We start from the raw sequence: 25,539 nt of genomic DNA on the forward strand, positions 1-25,539 counted from the left end.
ACACACGCAGACACACACTCTCTCATTCACTTCATCCCCCCCTCCTCTCTCCTCTCCTTTCCCTTTTCTCCTCTACCCTCCTCTAACTGTCTCCCTCCTCCTCCTCCCTCTCTCCCCCTCTCCGCCTCCCCCTCAGAGATTAGACACATGAAGGGGGGCCAGGGGGGAGGAACAAGTATTGATTAGTCACAGTGTCTGATGTCATCTTGGTTCCATAAACAGTCTACCGAGGGTCTCCACACTCTGTCTGATACCTGGAACTGCAGGCGGAGGGAGGGAAGGGGGATTAGAGAGAGAGAGAGAGAGAGAGAGAGAGAGAGAGGGGGGGGGGGGGGGAGAGAGAGACTAGAGTGAGTGAAAGAGTTGGGGAAAGGAGAGAATGTCTTTCCCTCGCCCCACAAGAATATCCCAGTCTTGATCTGAGACTTTTGACTGTGATAGAAAACTGAACTACAACAAGTTTTTTAGAAACAGGTCTGTCATGAAGAGAGGTTGGTCAGATCCCTCTCCCCAACACACACGCTCACACACACACCCACACACATGTACGCACACCCACACACACTCACACTCCCACACTCACATTGCTCCCCAGTGAGAGTGTATCTAATTAGACACCCAGACAGCAGGTGGCAGGAGAAGGCTGGTGTCTCTAGTCTGATCTCACCAGGGTCTCTCTGAGGCAGAGAGACATACATCCTCCACGATGGATCCCTCCCTTTGATTCTTAACCCTTGACACACACACACACAGACACTCACACACAGACACACACACACAGACACACACATGCTAACAAGATTGAGTGGGAGAGGAAATATTGACAGACTCACAGGATATCAGAGTTTGGATAATTATTCCTCCAGCTGGTGCTCCTGTGATGTTAAAGGAATTTGCATTTTGGGTGGACTAACCCTTTAACTAAACAGTAGGTGTGGTCTCTGCATTCCAGTCCCGCACCCCTGCTTTGTCATGCAGAGAGCAGGAGACTGGCATGTGTGTGCTTCTCTAATTTGATTTCTGTTCTCGCTCGGAAACGTGAAGGGAACCCCAGGGAACTCCTACCAACCGGCCCCCACCACCACCACCACCACCACCCCACTCCCTGCCCCCCACCCCACCTCCAACCCCTCCTCTACCACCCCCTCTGTCCTCCCACCCCACCGCCCCCAAGCTCATGGCACCAGGATTGCCTGGCGAGATAAATCAATAGTGGGTTGAGGGGGGGTCATGGAAAGAGAGAGAGGGGGAGAGAAGATGGGAAGAGAGAGAAAAACAAAGAGAGTAAGGTAGATTAAAAGAGAAAATGAGAGAGGCAAAGGGAGAGAGAGTTTAGAGAACCAGGGGTCAGGGGGAGTGAGGATGAGAGAAAAGAAAAGGGAAGGAACTAGACATAAAGAAAGAGATTAGAACGAGAGGGAGACAGAGAGATAGAAAGATAAAGGAGGGAGAGAGACAGAGACAGAGACAGAGAGACAGGGAGAGTGGTGCCAGAACAGCAGTGTGCAGCAGGATTCATCTCTATGGGTGAGTTTCACAGACTGCTCCTCTGGCTCCGACCTCAAACAGCTCAAGTGGAGCCTGGCAGCCTGCCTCTTCAGGAGCCTGTCCTGCCTCCCTGCCTCTCTTTTCTGTCCTGCCTCCCTGCCTCTCTTTTCTGCCCTGCCTCTCTCTTTCCTCCCTGCCTCTCTCTCTCTTCCCTGCCTCTCCTCCCTGCCTCACTTTTCTGCCCTGCTTCCCTGCTCTTCCCTGCCTCTCTCTCTCTCTCTCTCCAACCTGCCTCTCTCTCTCCTCCCTGCTTCTCCTCCCTGCCTCTCTCTCTCCTCCCTGCCTCTCCTCCCTGCCTCTCTCTCTCCTCCCTGCCTCACTTTTCTGCCCTGCTTCCCTGCTCTTCCCTGCCTCTCTCTCTCTCCAACCTGCCTCTCTCTCTCCTCCCTGCCTCTCCTCCCTGCCTCTCTCTCTCTCCTCCCTGCCTCTCCTCCTTGCCTCTCTCTCTCCTCCCTGCCTCTCCTCCCTGCCTCTCTCTCTCCTCCCTGCCTCTCCTCCTTGCCTCTCTCTCTCCTCCCTGCCTCTCTTCCCTGCCTCTCTCTCTCTCCAACCTGTCTCTCTCTCCTCCCTGCCTCTCCTCCCTGCCTCTCTCTCTCCTCCTCACCACTTTAGCTCCCTGCCTTCCTGCCTCAGAGAGTACAGTTAAATTGCTCAGTTGGATTAACTAGGAGGTTTGGTGGGGTGTGAAACTGATCAAGTCTGTGTGTGTGTGTGTGTGTTTGGAGAGGACTTGAGTAAAACATGAGTGCAATTATGGTGTGAGTGTTACCCTCAAAGAGTTTGTTTCGGGTGGTAAAACGGTACAACACAGACACACACACACACATACCCACCCCCCCCCCCCCCCCCCCCCACAGAAACACCCATACACACACACACTCACAGTTCGCTCCCCCTGTGACTGATGGTCTACACAGGAGACACTGGCTCCAGCACTTCAGAGCCAGAAGAGCTTAAATAAACACTCAGTCCTCAACGCACTCTCATTTGTTTTAAGCTGGGGGGGCGGGGGGAGAGGAGAGGAGGAGAGGGGAGGAGAGGAGAGGAGAGGAGGAGAGGGGAGGAGAGGGAAAGAGCTAAGGAGAGGAGGAGAGGAGGAGAGGGAGGGAGGGAGGGAAAGAGAGCTGAGGAGAGGAGGAGAGGGGAAGAGAGGAGAGGGGAGGGAAGGAGAAGAGAGGGGAGGGAAAGAGAGCAGAGGAGAGGAAGGGAAGAGAGGAGTGGGGAGGGAAGAACAGGAGAAGGAAGGAAGGAAGGGGACTAGAGCAAAGGAGAGGAGAGGAGGAGGGTTGGAAGGGGGGGCAGGAGCCCCAGGAGAGACTAAATCTCATTCCAAAGCCTGTCGCCATCCAGGGCCCCATACACACAAAGCTCTAACACACACACACGCACACAAACGGCGCTCAAACACACTCACGCACATAAACACACACACAGAGCTTAAACACACACTCAGGCGCCGGGTTGTAATCACCCCTGTGTAGATGATGTTTGCAGGAGGACAGGGGTAGCCCTGCTTTAGAACCCCCCCTGGTGTTTTACCCTCTACCCCCTGGGGGACAACTGGGGGGGGGGGGGGGGTTAGAACATTCTGTGTTTGAAGGCACACAGAGTGACATCATCAGGAGGCCTTCCTGTGACAGTCAGCTGAACACCTTGCCTAAATGTATTTTATTAACACAGGAAGTCACATGACAACATTAAGAGGAAGGAGATTCATTAGCAGAATAGTTGGTCTTCAGACATTAAGGCCAATGTGTCTGGTATCAGATGTTGGTTTGAATATAGTACATATTTGAGTAAATGTGAATTTAGACTATTAGTAATACTGAATATACCATATAGGGCATATTTATGGGGATTAATACTGGTGGAAATTTGATAAGCATATATCTACCTATTATCTGTCTATCTATCCTTCTAGTTGGTGGGTGAGGGGGGGGGGGAGATCCAACTGAGAGACACCAGGATACCAAAGCAAAAAAAAGTAAGTAAGAGATATAATACTAGACAGATAGAAAAAGAAAGCAGTCAGTGATAAAGAGCAATTGACAGCAATGAGAAAGAGAGAGAGCACAGGAGAGCGACAGAGAAAGAGAGAGAGAGTGAAAGAGAGAGAGAGAAAGAAATCTGGAGAAAGAAAGAGAAGGGTGGGCTTTAGGACCATGGGGGGGTTCTTGTGTTTATTATTTTTCCACTCCAACAAAAACGTTAATGATCATCTATTGTCGTTTGCCTCTGTTCTCATCCATATATTCTCTATATTCATTCACAGTGGGAACGCTACGAGTTTTCTCCCATTCTCTCGCTCGGTCCTCTGTCTTTCACACGATCTCAGACATTACGTAATGGTGTCCAGTAGCGGGAGCAGGCGAGGAGGAAGACCTATAGGGGAACAGGAGAGGCGGAGAGGAAGAGAGAGGAGGAGGTGGACAGGAGGATGACCTAAGTGCAGAGATGAAGACCATAAGAGGAGAAGATGAGGTGCAGAAGAAGAGGAGGGTGGAGGTTGTATGAGAGGAGGACAGTGAGAGGAGGAGAGGAGGAAGAGGAGGGTGGAGGTTGGAGGCAAAGAGGAGGTGGAGGAAGAGGAGAGGAGAAAGAGGAGGAGAAAAACCTGAGGAGGAGAAGGAGGACAAAGGGAGACGTGGCCCTCATGCCGTGCTCCCAGTCCAGGCTGCCATGTTTACCAACACTGTCCTAATGAGCAGCGCTCAGGACTAGAGCTCTGTTTAGAGCCATGTGGCCGGAGTCAGTGAGGGGCTTTGTTATGACCCTGAGGGGCCAGGCACGTCAAGCAGACCCCGGGGCCACAATGACTTACCGATCGGAAATAGGTCAGGGGAAAGCATCAACAATGTGACCCACTCGAGGCAGACTGGCAGGCAGCACAGTCCACATGCCAACTGGTGATGGGCTGGGGGTCCCAATGTGTGTGTGGGATTCGCTGCCATGGATGGGTCTGGATTTAGCAAGGGGCTCGGAGTAAGAGGGCTGGGCTAGGATCAATACGTAGCAGAGGAGAGGTGGGAGAGGGAGAGAGTACATCTCACCATTCATAGTGAATTATTGTGGGGTGCTGCCAACCAGGAACACGTGGCTCTGGGCCAGATGCCATAAAGAACAAAGACTCAGGATCCTGGTGTGTGTGCGAGTGTGTGTGTGTGTGTGTGGGGGGGGGGGGGGGTTGTGGAGCGTGTGTGTAAGTTAATTTGCCATTTTCAACATTTCAACACAGGTACACTGGAATTCTTTGATCCTGCTCCTCTTCAGTTTTTTGGAGTTTTTTGGAGGACTATCTAATCTAAATCCACGATAATTGATTAAAAAAGCCCTAATCCTATATACGTGTGTTTGTTGTAACATAGGTGAGTGTAAGTGTGTGTGTCTGTGTGCAAGCACTGGCTTGCCCTCAGAGACAACAACCTTCCGTGACACTGAAAAGTTAATTGAATTGTCTTCCCGCCTGGGTGCAAATCTGTCTCTGCTGTTCCTCCTTTTACATAACAAACATGGTGCTCAAGAACCCTCGTTCCCCAAAGCAAAGCAAAACGCAGGGTGTCTGGGGAGGAGGGGGAGATCCTCCAGGCATCTTCAGTGACCTTCACACCAAGATCCAGAATCACTCTTATCGAAACATTATTAAGAAAAAAATCTTCATTGGGCATTGAGTGAGCCATGCCCTCTTGCGAATGTTCCTGCTCTAGGAAAACAAGGAGCCCTCAACTCCAAGTTGGCAACTCTACACACACACGCACACGTACACACACATGCACACTCATCAAAGCGGAGCTGACCTTGCATGCCAGACAAAGTATGGAATAATGAGCAGGATATCAAACAACCGACCATTACCACCCCCCACCCCCCCACACACACACACACACCACCAACCTCCTCCACACGTGCACTTACTTTGCACACAACCTTCAAACAAGTCTAAAATATATTTTTTAAGAGTCTGTACGTGTGTGTGTATGAGTGTGTGTGTGTGTGTGTGTGTGTATGTGTGTGACCATCGTGACCAGGGCTGGGCAAAGCAATGGTAGAGTATACCTCAGGGAGACCAATTATCTTACGTGTGGGAGAGAGAGAGCGAGAGAGGAAGAGAGGGAGAGACAGACAGAGAAATTAACTGAAAAGAGAGAGAGCGAGAGAGGGAAAGAGGGAAAGACAGAGAAATTATCTGAAAAGAGAGAGAGCGCGAGAGGGAAAGAGAGAGAGACAGACAGAGAAATTACCTGAAAAGAAAGAGAGCAACAGTGTGTGATGGAGAGACTGAGAAAGATCAACAGGTGAAATATGTAAACTGTGGAAAGGCAGAAAACAAGTGACCTACTGTGAGTCTTTTGGGGGACAGAATTGGTTAGGTATACCCTCACACACAACAGTGGTGAGCAGCTGTCTACACACACACACACCTGTCCACTTATACAGAGAGCAGCTCTGATTCCCTGGGTCTGCCTGAGGTCTCTGGATGCACTACTCAGGTGTGAGTGTATTTCTCAGACCAGATCAGACCAGATCAGACCAGACCCCACCACACCACACCAGATCAGACCACATTTAGCCCAGACCTAACCCCAGACCCAGACCGAAGCCCAGACCCAGACCTAACCCCAGACCTAACCCCAGACCCAGGCCAGCACACCTGCGGAGCCCCACAAGGTTCATATAGGAACATAGTGACAGACAAGGTGTTTTTCCTGCAGGATCATTACAGTAAGATGAGCTCTCTCACTGACAGACTGGCAGGAGGATACAGAGTGTGTGTCTGTCAGTGTGTGTATGTGTGTGTATGTGTGTGTGTGTGCGCGGCGTCTGTTTTGAGGTGAAGGATGGGTACTCTGTCACCCTTTCGATAAATAACATAATATTGTCAAACGTTTTTATCCACAAATGCAGTTGAAAGAAAACACCGCCCTATCTAAATGTTTTCAAAAAGGAATTCTCTGTATTCGTGAAGTCGCTCAATGTAAAGACTATTCCTCAGGACAGAAAACGTATTCTCTTGTAGAATTCTTTTTTGGGGGGCGTACTCCTACAATTGTCATCTTAAAAATACAAAAATCTAATCTCTTTTTTTATGGTAATTATGCTAATGTGACTGTGTCTATTCTGAAAAAAATTAACTGAATAAGATTCCAATTCTGTTGTATAAAAAAATTGGAATAAAGAAAAACTTGCAAACGCTAACTTTATGCACGGACCACTTTTCATATTGCACAAATCAGGTCAACAATTTCCGGTAGCTAGCAGTTACGCGAGTTCTCCGTTTTTTTTTTTTAAAGGAGTTCGCGTTTTTTCCCCAAAATGACAATGTACATTGGATTCTATGTTGCCGCCCTTCAAGCAAGAGGGGAAAGGGGTTCACATTGTACATTTCGAGTACATCAACAATTACGAAGGTAATTGATCTAGACACACAGTTGCTAACGGATTTGAGTAGTTACATTAGCTAGGCTAGCTAGCTAATGTTTTGCTAAATTAAAATGTATTGGGCTTGCTTTGCGAGTCGTTAATGTTAACATGTAGATAATTGGTCATATGTGTAACCTCTCTTTACAATGTGTGCTTACTTACTGTGGCACTGATGGCCTTTTTGTCTTCTTTGATCGCTCAAATACATTTTTGCCTTGAATTCGAACCGTTTGGCTCCAGTGGTGTTGTTTAACATGTGATAAACGTGAATTAAGTGAACGGATGTGTTGTAGTGGGGGTGCTAAAATGCTTGAGCTATGCAAGTGGACTGCGAAGTGGAAACGGTTGTAAATAGTCTATACATCAGGCAAGATTAAGAGATTCCTGTATATCATAAAATTATATTGCTGTTGGCACGGTTACAGAGCATTGTTCTTTTTGATAAGATGAGCTATCTGAAACATGTAGGCAAATGTAAGGAGCTGGACATGGTAAAGTGTGGAAGGACCAATATGGGAAATTGAAAAAAAAAGCAAAGAAAGAAAGAAGAAAGAGAGAAACAGACAGAGATGGAGAGAAAGAAGCAGAGTGAGTAAAATATAAAATAGAAAGAGTGAAAGAAAGGAAAGAAAATCACAGTAGTCATATGAACCTGAAGCTACAGAGATTGTTAGGTTTATGGATTGCTAGTGGCTACAAGCTTTAGAGAGTTGGGCACAGACTCGGACTGGAAGACTCTACACACAGCAAAGCCCAGTGTTCTAATGTGCACCCCACTGAGTGAATGTTTGTGTGTGTGTGTGTGTGTGTGTGTGTGGAGAGAGAAACAGAAAGGGGGAGGGAGGGAGATATGGAGAGGGTGAGAACAAGAGAAAGAAAGAGGACTGCAAGAGGTATTGGCAGTTATGCGTCCTGTGGGCTGGTATTAACAGGCACCAACCCTCCTGTCAACACCTAGTACTCCACACACACTCATTACGCACACACACACACACACACACTCATACGCACACACACACATACACAGTTTGACTGTCTTCAGCATTCCAGTATAAACTTAGATGGAACTTAACTCCTGGATAACAGAAGCAGTTGCTTGTTTTGTTTTTATATATAAATTGTCCAAACACTCTCCACCACTCTCTTCCCCCTCCCCCCCAACCTCCTCCTCCACTCTCTACCTCTCTCCCCCAACATCCCGTGTCCCTCCACTCTCCCCCTGTCTCCCCTCCCCCTCCCCTTTGGAGAGCCCTGCCCAGTGGGCAGACTGCTGGGCACCAGGGAGCCTCTCCATTCTTGTTTTACTGGTGTGTGTTCCATAATCATGTTACCTGAGGTCACACACACACACACACACATCCATCTCCCCCCGATACCAGTCTGGAGCAGGCGAACACACACCTAAGGCAAACACACACACACACGGAAGGACATAATACACACGTAGGATGAGATGAGAAAGAGAGAGAAGGAAAATAAAAGATGGAGGGCAGATATAAAGTGGAATGGTGAAAGGGGGGCAAACATCTACAGAGAGAAAGGTAAATATAAGTCTCTCACACTCTTATGTATTCACCACCACTCGGTCGGTTTCACCTGGCATCTTCTCTCCTGCATCGACATCGCATTTACATTTCATTCATTTTGCAGACATTTTTATACAAAGCGTTTTGAAAGGACAGCAGTAAGGATCAGAAGTGTTTTCGTCAAGAGTCGAGGAATGGTTTGATACCAGCAACATCGCAAAGCAACCACACCTCAGACACAACTCTCTCTAGCTTTACGCGTAATCTTCTGTACACTCGGATCCTTGACCTTCTCTCGTGTTTGTCTGTTTCTTTGGAGAAAAAAAATCATCTGCTGAATGAATCGAATGTAAAATGTCATTGCAGGGTATTTAAAATGACAAGAGGATTATAGTGTCTGGGCTGTCCTGGAAAAGATGTTGGATCGTATTAAACCATCACTTTGACTCGGAAAGTAGGAGTTAAACGCGCAGTTTTTGTTCCGTCGTAAATGTGAAGATGTTTGGCGGAATGAATGAAAACACCAGATTATACGTAAGGTCTGTCTGTATTGCAGAGTGTGACTTTGAGAGGTCCTTGGGGCTATCCACAGACGCTGCAAACTAACTGACAACTGTGTGAAAGCAGTGGTCAGGTCTGTTTGATGAGACTACACTGTATACCTTAGGTTGGATATTTCAGGTGGTTTCTCTCCATAGCTCATGCTCTCCCTGTCTGCAGCTAGCATGCTAGCTTCTATTGGGCTTGTCTGCAGCTAGCATGCTAGCTTCTATTGGGCTTGTCTGCAGCTAGCATGCTAGCTTCTACTGGGCTTGTCTGCAGCTAGCATGCTAGCTTCTACTGGGCTTGTCTGCAGCTAGCATGCTAGCTTCTACCGGGCTTGTCTGCAGCTAGCATGCAAGCTTCTACCGGGCTTGTCTGCAGCTAGCATGCTAGCTTGTACCGGGCTTGTCTTCAGCTAGCATGCTAGCTTGTACCGGGCTTGTCTTCAGCTAGCATGCTAGCTTCTACCGGGCTTGTCTGCAGCTAGCCATCTCCTGCTGTGCTACAAATGGAGAGGAGGGTTGAGGAGATGAAAGTGAAGTGAGAGGCCTGTCAGCAGCATCTGCCATGAATCACTGGCCCTTTATCTACAGCGAGAGTTGTTATAGGCTTGTAGAGACAGCAAGCGGTGTGTGTGCAAAGGTGTGTGTGTGTGTGTGATCTTGAGTGTTGTGATGAAAAGCAGATGGTTTTACAGTGATAAGGTGATGATAGGGTGATGATTGCAGAAGTGGTCAGTGGTATTCTGTCCTTGTGGATAAGAGGAGTTATCACTGTTTATCATTAAACACGTGGACAAGAGTAGCCATCCCAATAGATACAACATATGGATAAAAGTAGCTGTCATTACATGACATGGGGATAAGAGTAGATGGCTTTTCTATCATTATAGGACTTACATGTCACATGTGGATAACAGTAGCCTACAGGCCTACACAATGATACTAAGGGTGGCTACTAATGCCTAGCCTCTGATTACAGTAAATAAACCTGGCAAAATGTTTTTTAGGACATTTTGTTGATGAGAGTTGATAGTTAATTTAAACATTTTGAGAATATATGACAAGTCTCGATAAAGATATTGGCAACTCGATCTCCACGAGTGTGAGCGTGCGCTGATCTCCCACGCGTCACCAATAGACCAGAACGCATGAGCACCAATCCTTGGTCAATGCAATTCCAGCCGGTCACTTAACTTCTCCGCTGCAGGCACCGCCAGGGATTAACAGGATTTTGTAAATAAATAAATAAATATATAAAAGGTAACTGTGAACCTTCTCTGTGAAAGTTAAGTAATAAATAAAAACATTGAAAAAGAGAAAAAGGGTTGGAATTTTTTTCCTTCCGAAAAGTGAGTTTAAAAGTAGGCTATACCGATTGGGGATCCACCACTGCTGTGAGGAGCGATGTAAAGGCGCCAAGGACCAACGAGTTTTTGAGAGGTTGCCATGGATAAAAGAGCCCACACAACGCTGTACATCTAGTATGAATCATTTCAGTGACAGTTTATTATATGAATACAAAGAATAAATAGCAGGTCTCTTAATTTACATGATAAACCGTTGAAAATACAATAATCCATATTTAATCTGAGGTCGATAGACAGAAACCAGTCTTTAACGGTGCCACGCGCCGTCTCCATAAATACGAACAAAAAAGATATGCCTAATAGGCTAACCATTTTTTCCACAAATATAGTTGACTCTGGTTACATGTAATACTGACTTTGTACAAGAAGTTATAATTGAAAGGCGCCTGATATACAAACAATACATTCCTACACTCGGTAGTGCATACAAAAAAATATAAATCACAAATGATGATCATAATTTATTCTGGGGAAAGGCAGTCGTTTAATTTCAGTTCGAGCAGGAACATTTGCACTCTGTTATGATGGGGTATTGGACAGGTATCCACGCACATTTCAACACCCCCCGCCTGTGGATACATCGCCATCTCAGTACCGTGAGATGAGTCGAGTTCGCCGGTTTGCAGACCATACCCTCCGGTACCGAACACGATCTTTTGCTAAGGCAACTCCCCGCACGAACGTACCGGGGCCAGAATCTGTTCCCGAGGTCGGTCCAGGTGTATCTTACCGGACAGAACGAATAAGACCACAGCCACTGCTGCAGCCTCCGTTTGAGTTTCTTACTCGGCTTTTGCTTTTTGCCAAACTGAATGTCAAAATCCATCGCTTTGATTTCTTTTGGCATCGCTCCGCCGGGCTTTAACTCAACCTCGACGTCGTCCAGATCTTCGTTCCCGGTGTACTTGTCCTCCGGTGGGGTGACAGACAGAAACCTGGCGTCGAACTCCCCCAACACAGCTTTGAGCTCGGTCTCGTTAAGGTCCCTTTCTCTTGGGTCGAAGACGGGGTCTGGGTCCTCTTTTAGTTCCACAAGCGGCAGGGTGTCGCTGGGGATAGGACGTAGGAGGTAGTAGTGCTGACAGACGCTGTCCTCCACCATCAGCCCCAGGGACAACACCAGCAGGTAGAGAGTCACAAACTGCAGAGACTGATCCATTTCGGTCACGCACAATTTTTATCTTATGATAATCGAGACTACCACCAATGAGACGGTGTGGTGCGTTATCGCGTGGTGGGCGCAGAAGGCAAACCGTCTCCAGCTTAGTTCGACTTGGAGAGGCTGTATAGCCCTCTTCTTGAAGTGCCACCCCGGTAAATTGAAAGAAAAAAAAAAACGTTGTTTTCGCCCAACTGCAGAATTATTTGTGAAAACTGTTATTCTCCCTCCGATATTAAAAGCGGATAAGTACCAGCAACACTTAATCTTCCTTGTATGTGACCGTTAGTTCAGCGGCATCAGCAACTATGCGTCTCGTGCGCCACTGCGTGCGTTCCCAGCTTCATATGTTCACTTGTCAAAGCTCTCGCGCTGGGTAGAGGCATGATGTTCCGTTAACGATTCGTTGAACGCTGAGAGGGTAACCTGCCCCGTGTGTCCATTATATGCTCGCGGGTTGTGATGTAATGCACACGCTCATCTGAATGTGTGTTTGTTAGGAGATTCCCAACACCTCCTTCTCCCTGGATGGGGAGAGGAGGGGAGGAAAGAAGTGGTCTGTCACTTTGTATTCCGTTCGCCCTCTGTCGGTTCATCCGACTTCATACCTTCTCAAAGACACCATGATGACAATCGATTTCCCCTCATGAAAATAATGATAGTCTTGTACATAAAAAATACAGCCTATATTGCACATATAATTACACTTTTAACACATTTATTAATTTGTATATTTTTGTATTGATTACAATCAATTGTACACACATGGCTATGGAAAATAGATTTAGTTCAATCATTAGGCTAATTGCCCTTAGCCGTCAAATTCGATGACAGGCACCATTAATCTTGCAAGTAAAATACGGTGAGTTTTAATGAAGAAAGACTGTCCACAAACATCAGTTTATTTTCCTAATTAAGAGTTTACTCTGTTTGTGTCTGTCGGACAAGGACAATATTTCAGTGTGCTGCCATGCCGTGCCAGGCGGTAGCCTACCTCTCAATAAAACTGCGGCCAAAATAACTCCCAAATAAACAAATACGGGGCCGAGCGGTAGGCAGTTGCAGCCATGGAAAGTATCACAATTTAGCAAAACTGTTTCAGCTCAAATGTTCAGAGAATCATTCTTTGAGAATAATTTGATGGAAGAACTTACCTGCGGCTACATCAGCTTCAAGCCATCCTTCGCAGATAAATGCGTCAGTGTTCATTTTCAATGAGCTAATTCACTCGAGCGACTCGGCACACGTCTCATTTAGTTTACGGTCACACGATGGTGAAAAGTCTGGAAAATGTCAACTCTCTATTTTTCATCTGACCAGCACGTATCATAAAGCATCACTCAAGGGCTCTTGACAGATGCACTGCTGTTTCAATTTAGAGCTCATTCACCAGGTGGTGTATGTGTGTGTGTGTGTGTGTGTGTGTAGTCTACTGTAGGTGTGTGTAGATAGTGTGTGTTGAGACGGGCTACAGTATAAAATGCAATATTCGCAATATGAAACTAAGCTATTTGCAAATTGAGAACAAAGTTTTAGTGTGTGTGGTGTTCTGTCAGTGTTACTCTTCTAAGTATTTGTTTCTGAGGGTGCTTCAAGTGTTTCAAATGTTGTGATTTTCCTTTTGCAGCAGCAGCAGCAGCAGCAGCAGCACCCCTTTTCACAACGTACACAGGTATGGTAGCATGGTTCATTTGTCTGAGAACGCTTGATAGAGACGTGCTCCTGGTCACCTGAACAGAACAGTCCCAAACCAGCTCTACTACAGAAGGTCCCAGAGTCACTATCAACAGGAGACGCAGTCAGCCTTCGACTTATTAGAGCATATTTACACTCAGTGGCAGCTGTAAGGTAGCTGAGTCCCACGTCCTCGGCAGTGACGATTGCGTATGTGTGCTGGGGCTCCAATCAAAATGTGGCTCTCATTATGCTGAAGGACAGGTTTTCAGGCTCATTCCACCTTCTGTTGTTTTTGTTCTTCATCTCCTTTGTCAGATCCCTACTGTTTTATCAGGAGTAAACCTTCAGGTAGTGAATCATTCACCTTGAAAAATACAGGATGCTTCGTTCAGACAGACGCCTGCTTAAGTGGGAATATATATATATTTTTTTTTTCTCCCATTCTTAAACTAGACCAGAGTCAATTTCCTCTGCTAGTAAAACAACCAAGCTAATGATCTTTTTCAGGGTCTGGTCCTTGAGAGAGCTGCAGAGGCAGTTAGAGTAGGAGTGCTCAGGGGATAAACGTTTCAAATGACTAGGTCTGGGGCCTCGCCGGCCTGGTCTTCCCTGCTGCTTTCTCATTTAGTGACGGAGACCAGAGCTCTCCTGCCAGGCACCTTCAACACCGGTAGACAATGATCTGGAAGAATCTGGAGAAACATGGCTGCCCCAGACGGCTCTGGGTTTGAACACGCCCTCGGAGTGTGAACCAACAGCAGGCAGTTTACTTCTGTGATTCTAGGTAAGTGGAGACAGTTGCTAGCTGGACCAGTGATTTAGCTGTACCAGTTATCTAGCTGTACCAGTTATTTAGCTGTACCAGTTATCTAGCTGTACTAGTTAGCTAGAGATACCACTTGTTGGCTGGTGACAGTTAGCAGGCAGGTTAGTGATGAGGTTTAGGGAGTAAGTCACATTAGTCGGCTCAAGACAGTACTGCACTAGTCAGCTGAGACAGTACTAGTTAGCTGGGGGGTACTCTGCAGGTGGCTTCCAGGCAGGCCCATTCATGGAAACTTTGTGTGGTTACAATTAAAGAGAAGTGGCAACAAACACACACTGAAGGTGGGGGTACCCCCACCCACCCCCTCCCTCCCTCCCTCCCTCCCTCCCTCCCTCCCTCCCTCCCTCCCTCCCTCCCTCCCTCCCTCCCTCCCTCCCTCCCTCCCTCCCTCCCTCCCTCCCTCCCTCCCTCCCTCCCTCCCTCCCTCCCTCCCTCCCTCCCTCCCTCCCTCCCTCCCTCCACCTCAATTCCACTTTCACACCCAGCTCTAATGGGGGGCCCACACAGCCAGCAAGCTGAATACACACAAACAGGAGAGAGGGAGGGAAGGAGAGAGAGAGAGAGAGAGGGAAGGAGATAGAGAGAGAGAGAGAGAGAGAGGGGGAAATGGAGAGGAGAAGACAGAAAAGAAGAAGAGAGAAGTAGAGATGGGGGAGGGAGAGGGAGAGAAGAGGGAGACAGAGGGAGAGATGGGGTGAGTCAAGAGGGAGACAGGGAGAGATGGGGTTAGTGGGGTTTGTTTACCTGGCATGGCAAAGCTATGTAATTTGGTAGTTTGTTTAGCATTTTTTCCATGGCTGCTCCATCATCTAGGAGCTCCTGGTTGCAATAATCACTCTGAGATCTGTCTGTGTGTGTGTGATGTGTGGGTTTGTGTGTGTGTGTGTGTGTGTGTGTATGTGCACCAGCAGACAGGAGGTGTGTGTCTGTCTCTGAGTGAGTGTGTCTCTGTGTGTGTGTGTGTGTGTATGTATGTGCACCAGCTGACAGGAGACATGCAGGTACGCTCAGAGTCATTAAATCAGCAATCAAATTGCGATTTTTGTTTTGTTTTTCCATATTTTTAGTGTTTTTATCTTAAATAATGTTAAGTGTCAAATATAAACTACAAACAGCATGAACACAATGCTAAATCTATCAAATCGACAATTGCAGTTTATGTGTTTTATTCTAGTTATCACCAGGGCAACATTGTCCCAGAGGCAAGTCTACACCCCAGCTCCTGGCCTGGGCTGCCCTGAGAGTCATCTCAATATTCAACACCTCAAGACAAAAAAACAACAAAACAAAACTCTCAAACAAGTCTATCTAACCCAGCAGCAGTGTACCTTTAGGAAAAAAAGAAGTGTTATTTCAGTCCAAGAAGCACTGCCCTCGGGCTTCTCCTCAGAAGCAAATTACTTAACAGATGAGTGTTTACTGAGCATGGGGCTGGTGTATGCAGGTTTGTGGGACTTGTAAAGTGTGAACAACAATAATACAGGGACGATAGTGCAATTATTTATTTTAATGATGAGTAAAATTTGTGCTCGGCAGTGTTGTCCTGACTGCCGGCCCTGGGAAAGTCTAAAGGACATGTTCACACTGAACGGTTCTGTTTAGCTCGCCATGCCTGGGTTCATTAAAGAGGGCTGGGGCTGCTTGTCTCCCTGTCTCATGTCTCCTTGACTGCTTGTCTCCTGTCTCCCTGCCAGCTGTCCTCCCCTCTCTGGTGGTCCAGTAGGTGACAGAGGTCTGCTGTGAACCGTGCAGACAGCCCCCCTACACACACACACACACACACACACACACACTACGCTCAGAAACACTTGCTTCATTAAAGGACACACACCCTTGAGGAAAGGAGAGAGAGAACGAAAGAGAGAGAACAAGATGAAGGGAGAGAAAGGGAGAGTGATGGTGAGTGAGAGAGTGAGAAGCAGCGAGCGAGGACGATGAAGAGCACAGAGTGATGGTGAGTGAGAGAGTGAGAGAAGCAGCGAGCGAGGACGATGAAGAGTACAGAGTGATGGTGAGTGAGAGAGTGAGAGAAGCAGCGAGCGAGGACGATGAAGAGTACAGAGTGATGATGGAGAAGCAGACCCGGTGCCTGAAACATGAGGAGGAGCAGGAGGAGTTGGGGATGGAGGAATTTGAGCAGGAGAAAGAGGCAGAGGAGAAGGAGGCAGAGGAGAAGGAGGCAGAGGAGGCAGAAGAGGAGGCAGAGGAGAAGGAGGCAGAAGAGAAGGAGGCAGAGGAGGAGGAGGAGGAGAGCCAAAACTGGTGCATCAGTCATCTGCTGGTGGGTCAACAGTCATGATGTCACAGCAGTCTCTGCCAAGCTAACACACAACCACACTGTAGTGCCGATGGCGCTCTAAAAGACCTTATTTACCACAGAGAAAAACCCCTCCCAGCTCTTTTTTTCCACGATGGGGCCTGAGCGGTACCTCCCACAGAGAGAGACCAGATGAACAGCTGGACTGTTCTCTCTTGGGTTCACCAACAACCGCAGAAAAGCACTTAGGGCACCTCATCTCAAGTTTACCACCACAGACATCAACATCCCTATGACAGGTCCTGCTACTGCCAGGTCAGGCTATTATCATGAGCGCAAAACACTAAATGGGAGACTGGAGAATGAGCATTTGATTTCTACTCCCAGATGTCCCAGGCTTATGATAGCCATCAGGTGATCTGCTATGTCTATCAAGCCTGTATATCCACACAGAGAATGTGTTCTGTGTCTGCAATGAATCCCATCTCAAGTACAACTAAAGCAATATGGAGGGAAGATGAAGAGAGAGGGAGGAGGTAGAGAAGAGAACGAGGGAGGGGAAAGAGAGAAGAGAACGGGGAGAGAGAAAGATGGACTCACATAAGGACGGGTTCTATTGATTTATGATGTGTGAATAAGAGGCTGAGAGAAGCTGAGTCCTTGGGAGTAGGTGGGGGAGCACACACACACAACTCAAACACACACACACACACATTAACATACTCACACATATACACAATCCACACACATGAACACTGACTCCTGTGTCATAGCTATACACACTTACCTATCTCACCCCTCCCTCTTCTCTTTACTCCCTCCCTTCCTCCCTCCCTCCCTCCCTCCCTCCCTCCCTCCCTCCCTCCCTCCCTCCCTCCCTCCCTCCCTCCCTCCCTCCCTCCCTCCCTCCCTCCCTCCCTCCCTCCCTCCCTCCCTCCCTAGCTCTTGAGAGAAGACTCCATGTCTCTACCCATGTCTACATCCCTTCAAGCTCTCCCTCCATCTCTCTCCCTCCATCTCTCCCTCCGTCTCTCGACACCCTCCCTCATGCTTCATTACCGTGCCAGGCAGCAGTAATGGACTGCAGAGTCATCCATCACACCAGCTCTGCTCTGCTTATTTAGCTTCACAGCTGTGCTCCACGGCCTACCTGGACTTCTTGTGTATGTGTGTCTGCACATGTATTTGATCCATGTGCCCCCCCCCCCCCCCCCCACCGTATACACACACACACAAACAACACTCGCCCTCCCCAAGTGTCCAGAGAATGGACCGCATCTGTCCAGGAATCTTAGTGACGTTACGTGTGATGTCATGCAGGTGTGATGTCATGCAGATGTGATGTCACGTGCTAGCTGGTTCCCCTGAAGCGGACGAGGCCTCGTCTCCTTTTTGTTATCACTCACCAAACATCACAGTACCTGATGTGCTTCCATGATGAGAGGAGCCAGGACTCAGAGAGAGAGACAGAGAGACAGACAGAGAGACAGAGAGAGAGAGACAGAGAGAGAGACTGAGAGAGAGAGACAGAGAGACTGAGAGAGAGAGAGACTGAGAGAGAGAGACTGAGAGAGAGAGGGGAAAAGAAAAAGATGGGATGGGAAGAGGAGAATCGTAGAGTAAAAAGGGGTAGGTGTGGTAGGATGTAGGTGGGGTGGGTAGGGGGTAGGTGGGGTGGGTAGGGGAGGTAGGGGGTCTCCAGGCTGGACAGCAGCAGCCTGGCCTGGCCTGGCAGGGAGGGAGGGAGGGAGGGGCTGAGTGAGGGACAGTAAAGTGTTTCCAGATGTGCTGCTATTATTAATATCTCTGGCTGATGAATGGCAAGGTACGATTACAGGCGCCAGCCACGGAGGCCCCATGCCCTGCCTCACTCTGCCACCCAGGCTCTCTGCCTTCACTCTTTATGGTCCCTCTACTACTGCCGCTCTGCTGCCTGCGCTCTGCTGCCTGCGCTCTGCTGCCTGCGCTCTGCTGCCTGCGCTCTGCTGCCTGCGCTCTGCTGCCTCCGCTCTGCTGCCTCCGCTCTGCTGCCTCCGCCCTGCTGACCCCACTCTGCTGACCCCACTCTGCTGGCTCCACCCAGGGAGGGAGGGAGACAGAGGGAGCCAAGATGGCTTCACGGCTGCTGTTTTGAGCCTCACGCTTTCTGGAATCCTCACCTTGGCTGTGTTGCTGGACTGGAGTCAGTCCTCACATCTCTGATGCAGCAGGGGTGGTACAGAGGGAGGTAGGGAGGAGAGACGAGAGGAGACTGTATTTACAGGAAGACAGTGGAAAAGTAGAGAGAGGAGGAGGGGTAAACAGAGATGGGGGAAGGGTGAGGAACTGTGTCCAGTAGGAGAGTAGAAGATGGAGCCAGAACTGTTGTTTTACCAGTCAGACTCGAAGCTATGGGGGAGGGGAGGGGGGACTCTGGGCTGGACGGTGAGGAGGGGAGGGGGAGAAACTTTCCTCTCAGGTTCCTGTCCCCCAGACATCCCTCCAGTCCTTAGGGAGTCCTCCTGGCCAGCTACACTGTCGCTGTCTGCCCCCCCTCCTAACTCTCTAACCCTCCATGCCAAGCCCCTCACCCCCCTCTCCTCCTTTACTTCCTCCTTCCCCACCTCTCCCCTCCTCTCCCTTTCCCCTCCTCTTCTCACCCCCTTCATCACCTCTCCTCCTCTCCTGTCTTCCCCATGACAGTGGCACAGAGGAATGCCTCCTGCAGCCTGAGGCCTCCCCCTCTCTCCTTCCTTCCTTCCCCCCCATCTTACTTTCCTTTACAGCCTCTCTCCTTCCTTGTCTCCCCACCCCTCTCATCCCAATTCCCCCTCCCTCCCTCCCTCCCTCCCTCCCTCCCTCCCTCCCTCCCTCCCTCCCTCCCTCCCTCCCTCCCTCCCTCCCTCCCTCCCCCTCCCCCCGATCTTCCCTCCCTCCCTCCCTCCTTCCCTCCCCCCCCCCCGATCTTCCCTCCCTCCCTCCTTCCCTCCCCCCCCCCGATCTTCCCCTCTCCATCCTTCCCTTCCTCCTTTTCTCTTTCCTATCCCCCCTCCATCCTGTCATTGCCATGGCAAGGCTTAGTGCTGTGGTTGCCGTGGTAACATTCTATTCATTTACCAGGAATCAAATCTAATACAATCAGTGACCTTATGTCCACCGAATACTGCTCCTCTATCAATGAACCGAGCAGGGGGTGTGGACAGATGAAGGATGGAGGGGTCCAGAGACGGAGGTTGTGGGGGGTGATGTGATGGAGGAACAGAGGCGGATAGTGGAGTAGAGGATCTAATCTGTCGTCAGGTGACCACGACTGGTTAGCCACAGTCAGCCCTCTGGATCACTTCCCTGGATGTTTATTCTATCATTAACCATTTGGAACTCATCCCTGTTTTCAGACTCCTACCTCGCTGTTCCTCCCTCTCCCTCTCCCTCTCCCTCCCTCCCTCCCTCCCTCCCTCCCTCCCTCCCTCCCTCCCTCCCTCCCTCCCTCCCTCCCTCCCTCCCTCCCTCCCTCCCTCCCTCCCTCCCTCTCCCTCCCTCCCTCCCTCTCTCTCTCTCTCCCTCTCTCTCTCTCCCTCTCTCTTTGCATCCCTTTGTCTCTTTTCCCTCTTTGTCTTTCTTATCTTCCTCTCCATCCTTCCCTCTCTCTTCCTCCTATCCTCCCTCTCTCCCTGACCTGAACACTCTTTCTCCACTGTGGCGGTTCCAGCTCAGTCAGCAATCATTCGTATAAATCCACTAACCCCACAGACACACAGGACAATACAGGGATTGTCCTGGAAAGGAGAGGAGAGAGCTGGTGTGGAGAGGGCAGAGGAGAGGACAGGAGGGGAGGGGGGGGGTTGTCAAGGTCTTCTACTGTGTTAAAACTGTATTCAAAACCAATTGTGAAACCATCTGTTGAAATATACATACTGTAGGTTTTAAACTAAATATTGATGGAATGTACCAGGTTACATATAGCTATGCAAGTTGAATAGGACGGGTATAGACTAATATGACTTACCAATCCTGTACTCAGAGAAAGGCAGGTCGTGTGATGTCTGGTCACAGTTACATCAGCAGCTTTCCTCCATGATGGGCTTAGTTCAGTGGTAGAACATTTGAATACATATAGACAGTCTGCAGTTTCAAATCCCAGTCAGTATGTTGCTTTAGGTACCATTAGACCCAAGTGCTCCCCTTTGCGACTTCAGTTGCCAAACACGTGTTTAGGAAGGCTGAGTGAATCTGAAGTATGCCAGTGCTCCTAGAATCAGTGAGCTGGGCTCATCACTGTCCTGGCCTGTGTGTGTGTGTGTCTGTGTGTCTGTGTCTGTGTGTGTCTGTGTCTGTGTGTGTGTGCACAGATATACAGCTGACGACTGTATGGCTGTTTTTCTTAACCCTTGTGTTCTCTTCGGGTCATTCTGACCCATCAGTCATTGTGACCCACCGTCGTTTGCAACAACTTTACCGCATACAAAAACTAAATGAAGCATTTTCTTTTAACCATTGGGCTGTCTCAGACCCCCCACATTGCGAAGGTTAAAAGAAAATTATTTTTATTTGCTTTTGTACTGGGTAAAATTGGGTAAACACAACGATGGTTCGTTATGAACCTTTTGGTCATGTGACCCGAAGGCAGCATAAGGGTTAAAACAAACTAAACTTTTAGATAAATTGGTTTAGTGTCCCAGCATCCCCAGAGGTATTTAGGGGGCGGGGGACTGCTCTTAAATATTTGTTCTCAAGTGATATAAGGTATGCAGCCTTATCCTCATTTTAGAGATTCCTTAAATCCGTGTGTGTGTTTGTACACTTGGGTGAGCGTGTGTGAATTTGTGTCATCGCATGTGTGTGAGCACATAGTGTTTTTTTTTGCTGATGATGGCAAATACCTCAAAAACACACAGGCACACACACACAGGCACACACACACACACAGACACACACACACACACACACAGGCACACACACACCCCGTTCATCTGCTCTAATGGCAAAGCTGTGTGAGGAACCAGTCTGAGCTGGACCCTATGTCATCTTCTGTGAGACGCTCCAATGTGGAATTCAACTCATTACTAATAAACTAACTAACAAATCACCAAGATGACGAGATGGAGACAGAAGGGAGCCAGGGTTCAGAAGGCCTTTTCTGATGAAACCACAGATGAGCCAATTCTGTCCGCTCTGGCTGGAACCTTGTCTGTATGGGTTAAACCAGGAAATGGAGATTTACCTCATGGGAGTTGTAGTTCTCGGACGTTATCAGGACACAGCCTGAGATCTCTCCGATTTTTGTAAAGATTTGAGTTAGATCTTAATGTTTATCTCTTTGTTAAACCCTTCATGGTTCGATATGGGAAGAAGCGTACCCAGTCTGGTTTGAGCTTGATTTTATGTGTTTGTGATTTATGGATAGAATATGATCTGTTTAATCTGATGAGGTCTGGGCCTCACTGTCTAACTCCGCTAATTTTTCAACGACTGGAAAATACCTTCAAGTTTTGATTTCACTTCCTTCTAAGAGGAAGCATGAAACCCAAACACCATGCCAAGGTGCATTCTGGGACAGCTGAGAAGAGTTTTTCCGGGAAAAATTGGACGAGATGGAATTCCAGTTGCTATGGCTGCAGTTCTTAAATACTAATCCTTCAGTCTGTGTGTGTGTGTACGTGTGTGTGTGTGTGTGAATGTGCACATGTGTGTGCGTGAGCGTCTGTGTGTATGTGTGCTTGTGTACGTGTGTGTGTGTGTGTGTGTGTGTGTGTACAGGGCAAGTGTCCTAATGAACAGTGGCATTGATGACAGTGCAAGATGTGCTGGTGCCACAAGCCATGCTACTGCAGAGAAACCAGATAGCTATATTACTGTCAACAGGAAAATCTGGAGACACGCATGGAGAGGAGAGGAAAGAGAAAGGAGAGGTGAAGAGAGCAGAGGAGAGAGCTGAGGAGTGAGGAGAGGAGAGATGAGGAGTTGAGAGAATAGGAGAGGAGAGAGGGAAAGAGAGGAGGAGAAAGGAAAAAGGAGAGATTTGCAATCTTTGCCAGTTTGAAAACGTCTACACACATCTCATTATATAACTGCTCGATCCATCTAGCTGTTGTGTGTAAACTCGGCTGGTGGCGTCTCATCAGCGAGAACATTCACTGTAACCTGTAGTTAGGACAGTTCTGGTGAATTATACATTTTACAATACGGCTGGGGTAACTTGTGAAGTCTATATTTTCCCCATGTAGGGGTGAAAGTGAGAGGAGCACCAGACACATGATAATAACTGTCGTTCTGCCACTATCATTCCAGGTCTGACTTTCTTTACCTCCTTCCCCCCCTTCTCTCCCTCCTCCTCGGGGAGGGTGATGAGGTGTGGAGAGGAGGGCTGGCGACTGGGACTCTCTCTCACTCTGGCGATACCCTCCAGCCTCTACGCCCCCCCCTCTCCCCCCCCCCTCTCTCTCTCCCCCTCTCCCTTTCCCTCCACCAGCCACTCCTCCCCCCCTCTAAACGTTATCCATTCCACTGCCTCGTTAAAAAACTCCCACGGTTCAGCCCTCCCTCGCGCTGAGAAATACCCGACCTGACAGGACTGGACGGGTAACACACAGGATGACGCGCACTTCAGTCTGTCCTGCCCTCGGGAAGAGGAGGCAGGAAGGGTGCACGTTCGCAGTATTGGAGCGGGGCCCTTGTCTAGACTGGCAGATTTTTCTGTGTTGTTAGTACGTTTGTGTGTTTATGTGTCTCAGGGTGGCTTTGTGTGTACCTCAGGCCCGACGCAAGACAACTTTTGTGTTTAATAAGAGAATGCTCTGAGGAACAACACTTAGAGCTCACAGACAGCTTCAAGACTGGCTCCGAGCACCCGCCACAAAATGACAAACATTCTCTTAAAGCGTTTTACTGGCTGAGGTGTGATAAGTCAGCACATTGCCTCAGCGCGTCAGCGGAGGCGTGGGGGTGAGCTGTGATTCTCGTCTCTCCTCAACGTCACTCATGTGGAAGCAAATCAGTGAATCATGTTTTGAATTTCAAAAGACATTGAATATTAACATTAAAACACCACCGATCGAAAAAACAAAAACAACACAAATCTGATCCAAATATTCAAGGTTCAGAAATGGAAGTTTCTCAAATTCAAAACAGTAAAATTCAGGTCGAATTTTTCGGATCTGAATTTATATTTCAATTTTAAAGAGGTGAATTCAAAACCAACAAATTCGGTGGTGTTTAAATTTCAAAAGTATTCCTTTTAAAATTCAAAACATTACGCCACTGATTTGCTTACATACACTAAGGCCTGAGTAGGGCCTACATGGTTTCTAGAAACAGCTTCCCATCGGTCTTTCTGGAGACGGATGAAGGAGGACAAGGAGCCAGAGAGCAGGGAGGCAGCAGAGGAGGAGGAACAGGAAGACGATCATCTATTGCACTTCCTGCACTCGCTGTTTATACACTACTTGGTATAAAAGCGTCTGCTAAATGAATAAATGCAAATGTGATGTGAGCTCCACAGGTATGTGTAATGACAACCTGATTCCCCCGGCCCCCCCCCACCCCCACCCTCCAAGAGTCTTGCAACGCTTCCAAATATACGTCTCTGGGAGGAACAAGGAGTGCACTATGCCCCCCCCCCCCCCCCCATTTTGTTGTTGTTGCCATCGTTGGTCAGTCTGTCACACTTCACAGCCACCATCTCTGATGAGCACCTCATGGGGAATCGTCACTTCTGCTGGGTGCAACCAGAACAGATACACTCAGGAGGTGAACATCTACCCTGCTGTTCTGCCTAGCAACAGGCCCTGAGTAAACAGAAAACACCTCCTTGTTAGTCCCAGTGAATCAGAGAGACTTAACTGAGGACATGCATTTGAATGGTCAAACACAGGATGTGAGAAAACACTCACCAGTCCAATGGATTGTTTAGTTTAGTCTGGGAATGTACCACTACTTTGTGTATCTCTCTGCCTGCCTGTCTGCCTGTCTGTCTGTCTGTCTGTCTGCCTGTCAATGTGTCCATCTCCAGAAAAGTAAACAAAGAAGCAAATAATAATCAGATCACCAACTTTTTGCTTTTTCAGCGATAATCAATTCAGCTGATGCATTCAATCAGATCAAATGCAGTACAGTATGTCTGACTGGGGCATGGTCCTGTGTGTATCTGGTCCTCATGAGGTCTGCATGCTGCAGTGTCCATATGAGGTCATTATACACTCATACACACACACAGTAATGGCACCACACACACACACACACACACACACACACACACACGAGGATGAGCAACTTAAGGGCCCCTAGCTGACCTGACACGCAGCAGAGCAGTCTAAGACAGCAACCAGCAATCACTCCAGCTTCACCGCCACCAATCATACCAGTCTGCCCGCTCCGTGTTTACAGACTAACGACCGCCACTGTGTTTTACGACGACGGCGGGAGTGCTTTTGTTGTCTCCATGGCGATCGACACATCAACAGGTCTCCTGTGCGTGGCTGCTGGCTGAAGGAGTTCCTTTTTTTATTGTATTTTTTTCCCCCTGTTGGTCAGGTTTGGAACTGCACCTTGCTGGTTTCAATGGAAGGACACAGTCAGGGTAGAACCCAGACCCTGCAGGTCTGCATCCAAGCGAGATGGCTCGGCCAGGCAATGCGCTGCTTTGTTTCAATCTTCTTGGCTGGCGAATGCTGATTACTCTGATAGACATACAGGAATCTGAGACTGTCTGCTAGCCAGCGACCGCAGAGAAGAGCGAGGGAGAGAGGGAGAAAAAAAGAAGGGGAGAGAGACACAGAGAAAGAGAGAGAGAAAGGGGGTCGAGTGAGAGAGGAAAGGACCTATGTCCTCCTCTCAGTTAAGCAGGATTGATGTTGGCCTAGACAACAGACCGTTCCAAGGAGGGAAGAGTACAAGATGAAGAAGGAGATAGAGGAGAAAGAGCAGGAGACGAAGAGAAAAGAGGAGGAGGAGGAGGAATGGGAGATGGTGGAAGAGATGGAGAAGGAGATAGGAAGGAGGAGAAGGAGGAAGAAAAGGAGGATTAGGAGATGGAGGAGGTTCCAGTCTCCACAGAAAACACAATTATTTTAATGAACGCAAAGAACCACCAAAGAAAACAAATAGCTGACATTAAGCTAGCGCCAGGCTTGCTAGTCACTGTAATGTAGGCTGGTCTGTCCTGCCAACTCTACTCTTATGCTGCTCAATGCATACCTGCACAGGCAAGTAACAGGGCTAAGCCATTTAAATATAGAAATG

At 48.4% G+C, this 25,539-nt stretch overlaps 1 protein-coding gene and 1 long non-coding RNA gene across 2 annotated transcripts; one reads left to right on the plus strand and one right to left on the minus strand.

Moving 5' to 3' along the window:
• The first annotated feature begins 6,792 nt into the window (after positions 1-6,792).
• Positions 6,793-15,547, plus strand: LOC146252931 (uncharacterized). Its single transcript, XR_014731654.1, has 4 exons — positions 6,793-6,953; positions 13,191-13,235; positions 13,869-14,024; positions 15,241-15,547. It is a non-coding gene; the product is annotated as an uncharacterized LOC146252931 (long non-coding RNA).
• On the minus strand, positions 10,600-11,824 carry nog1 (noggin 1). The gene has a single exon (XM_084678097.1). The coding sequence runs from the start codon at positions 11,561-11,563 to the stop codon at positions 10,895-10,897; it is 669 nt and encodes a 222-aa protein (XP_084534223.1). The 5' UTR covers positions 11,564-11,824; the 3' UTR covers positions 10,600-10,894.
• Positions 15,548-25,539: the final 9,992 nt, after the last annotated feature.

Source organism: Hypomesus nipponensis, chromosome 17 (assembly GCF_054491055.1).
Source record: "Hypomesus nipponensis isolate SF chromosome 17, ASM5449105v1, whole genome shotgun sequence".
In the NCBI taxonomy this organism is placed as follows: Eukaryota; Metazoa; Chordata; class Actinopteri; order Osmeriformes; family Osmeridae; genus Hypomesus; species Hypomesus nipponensis.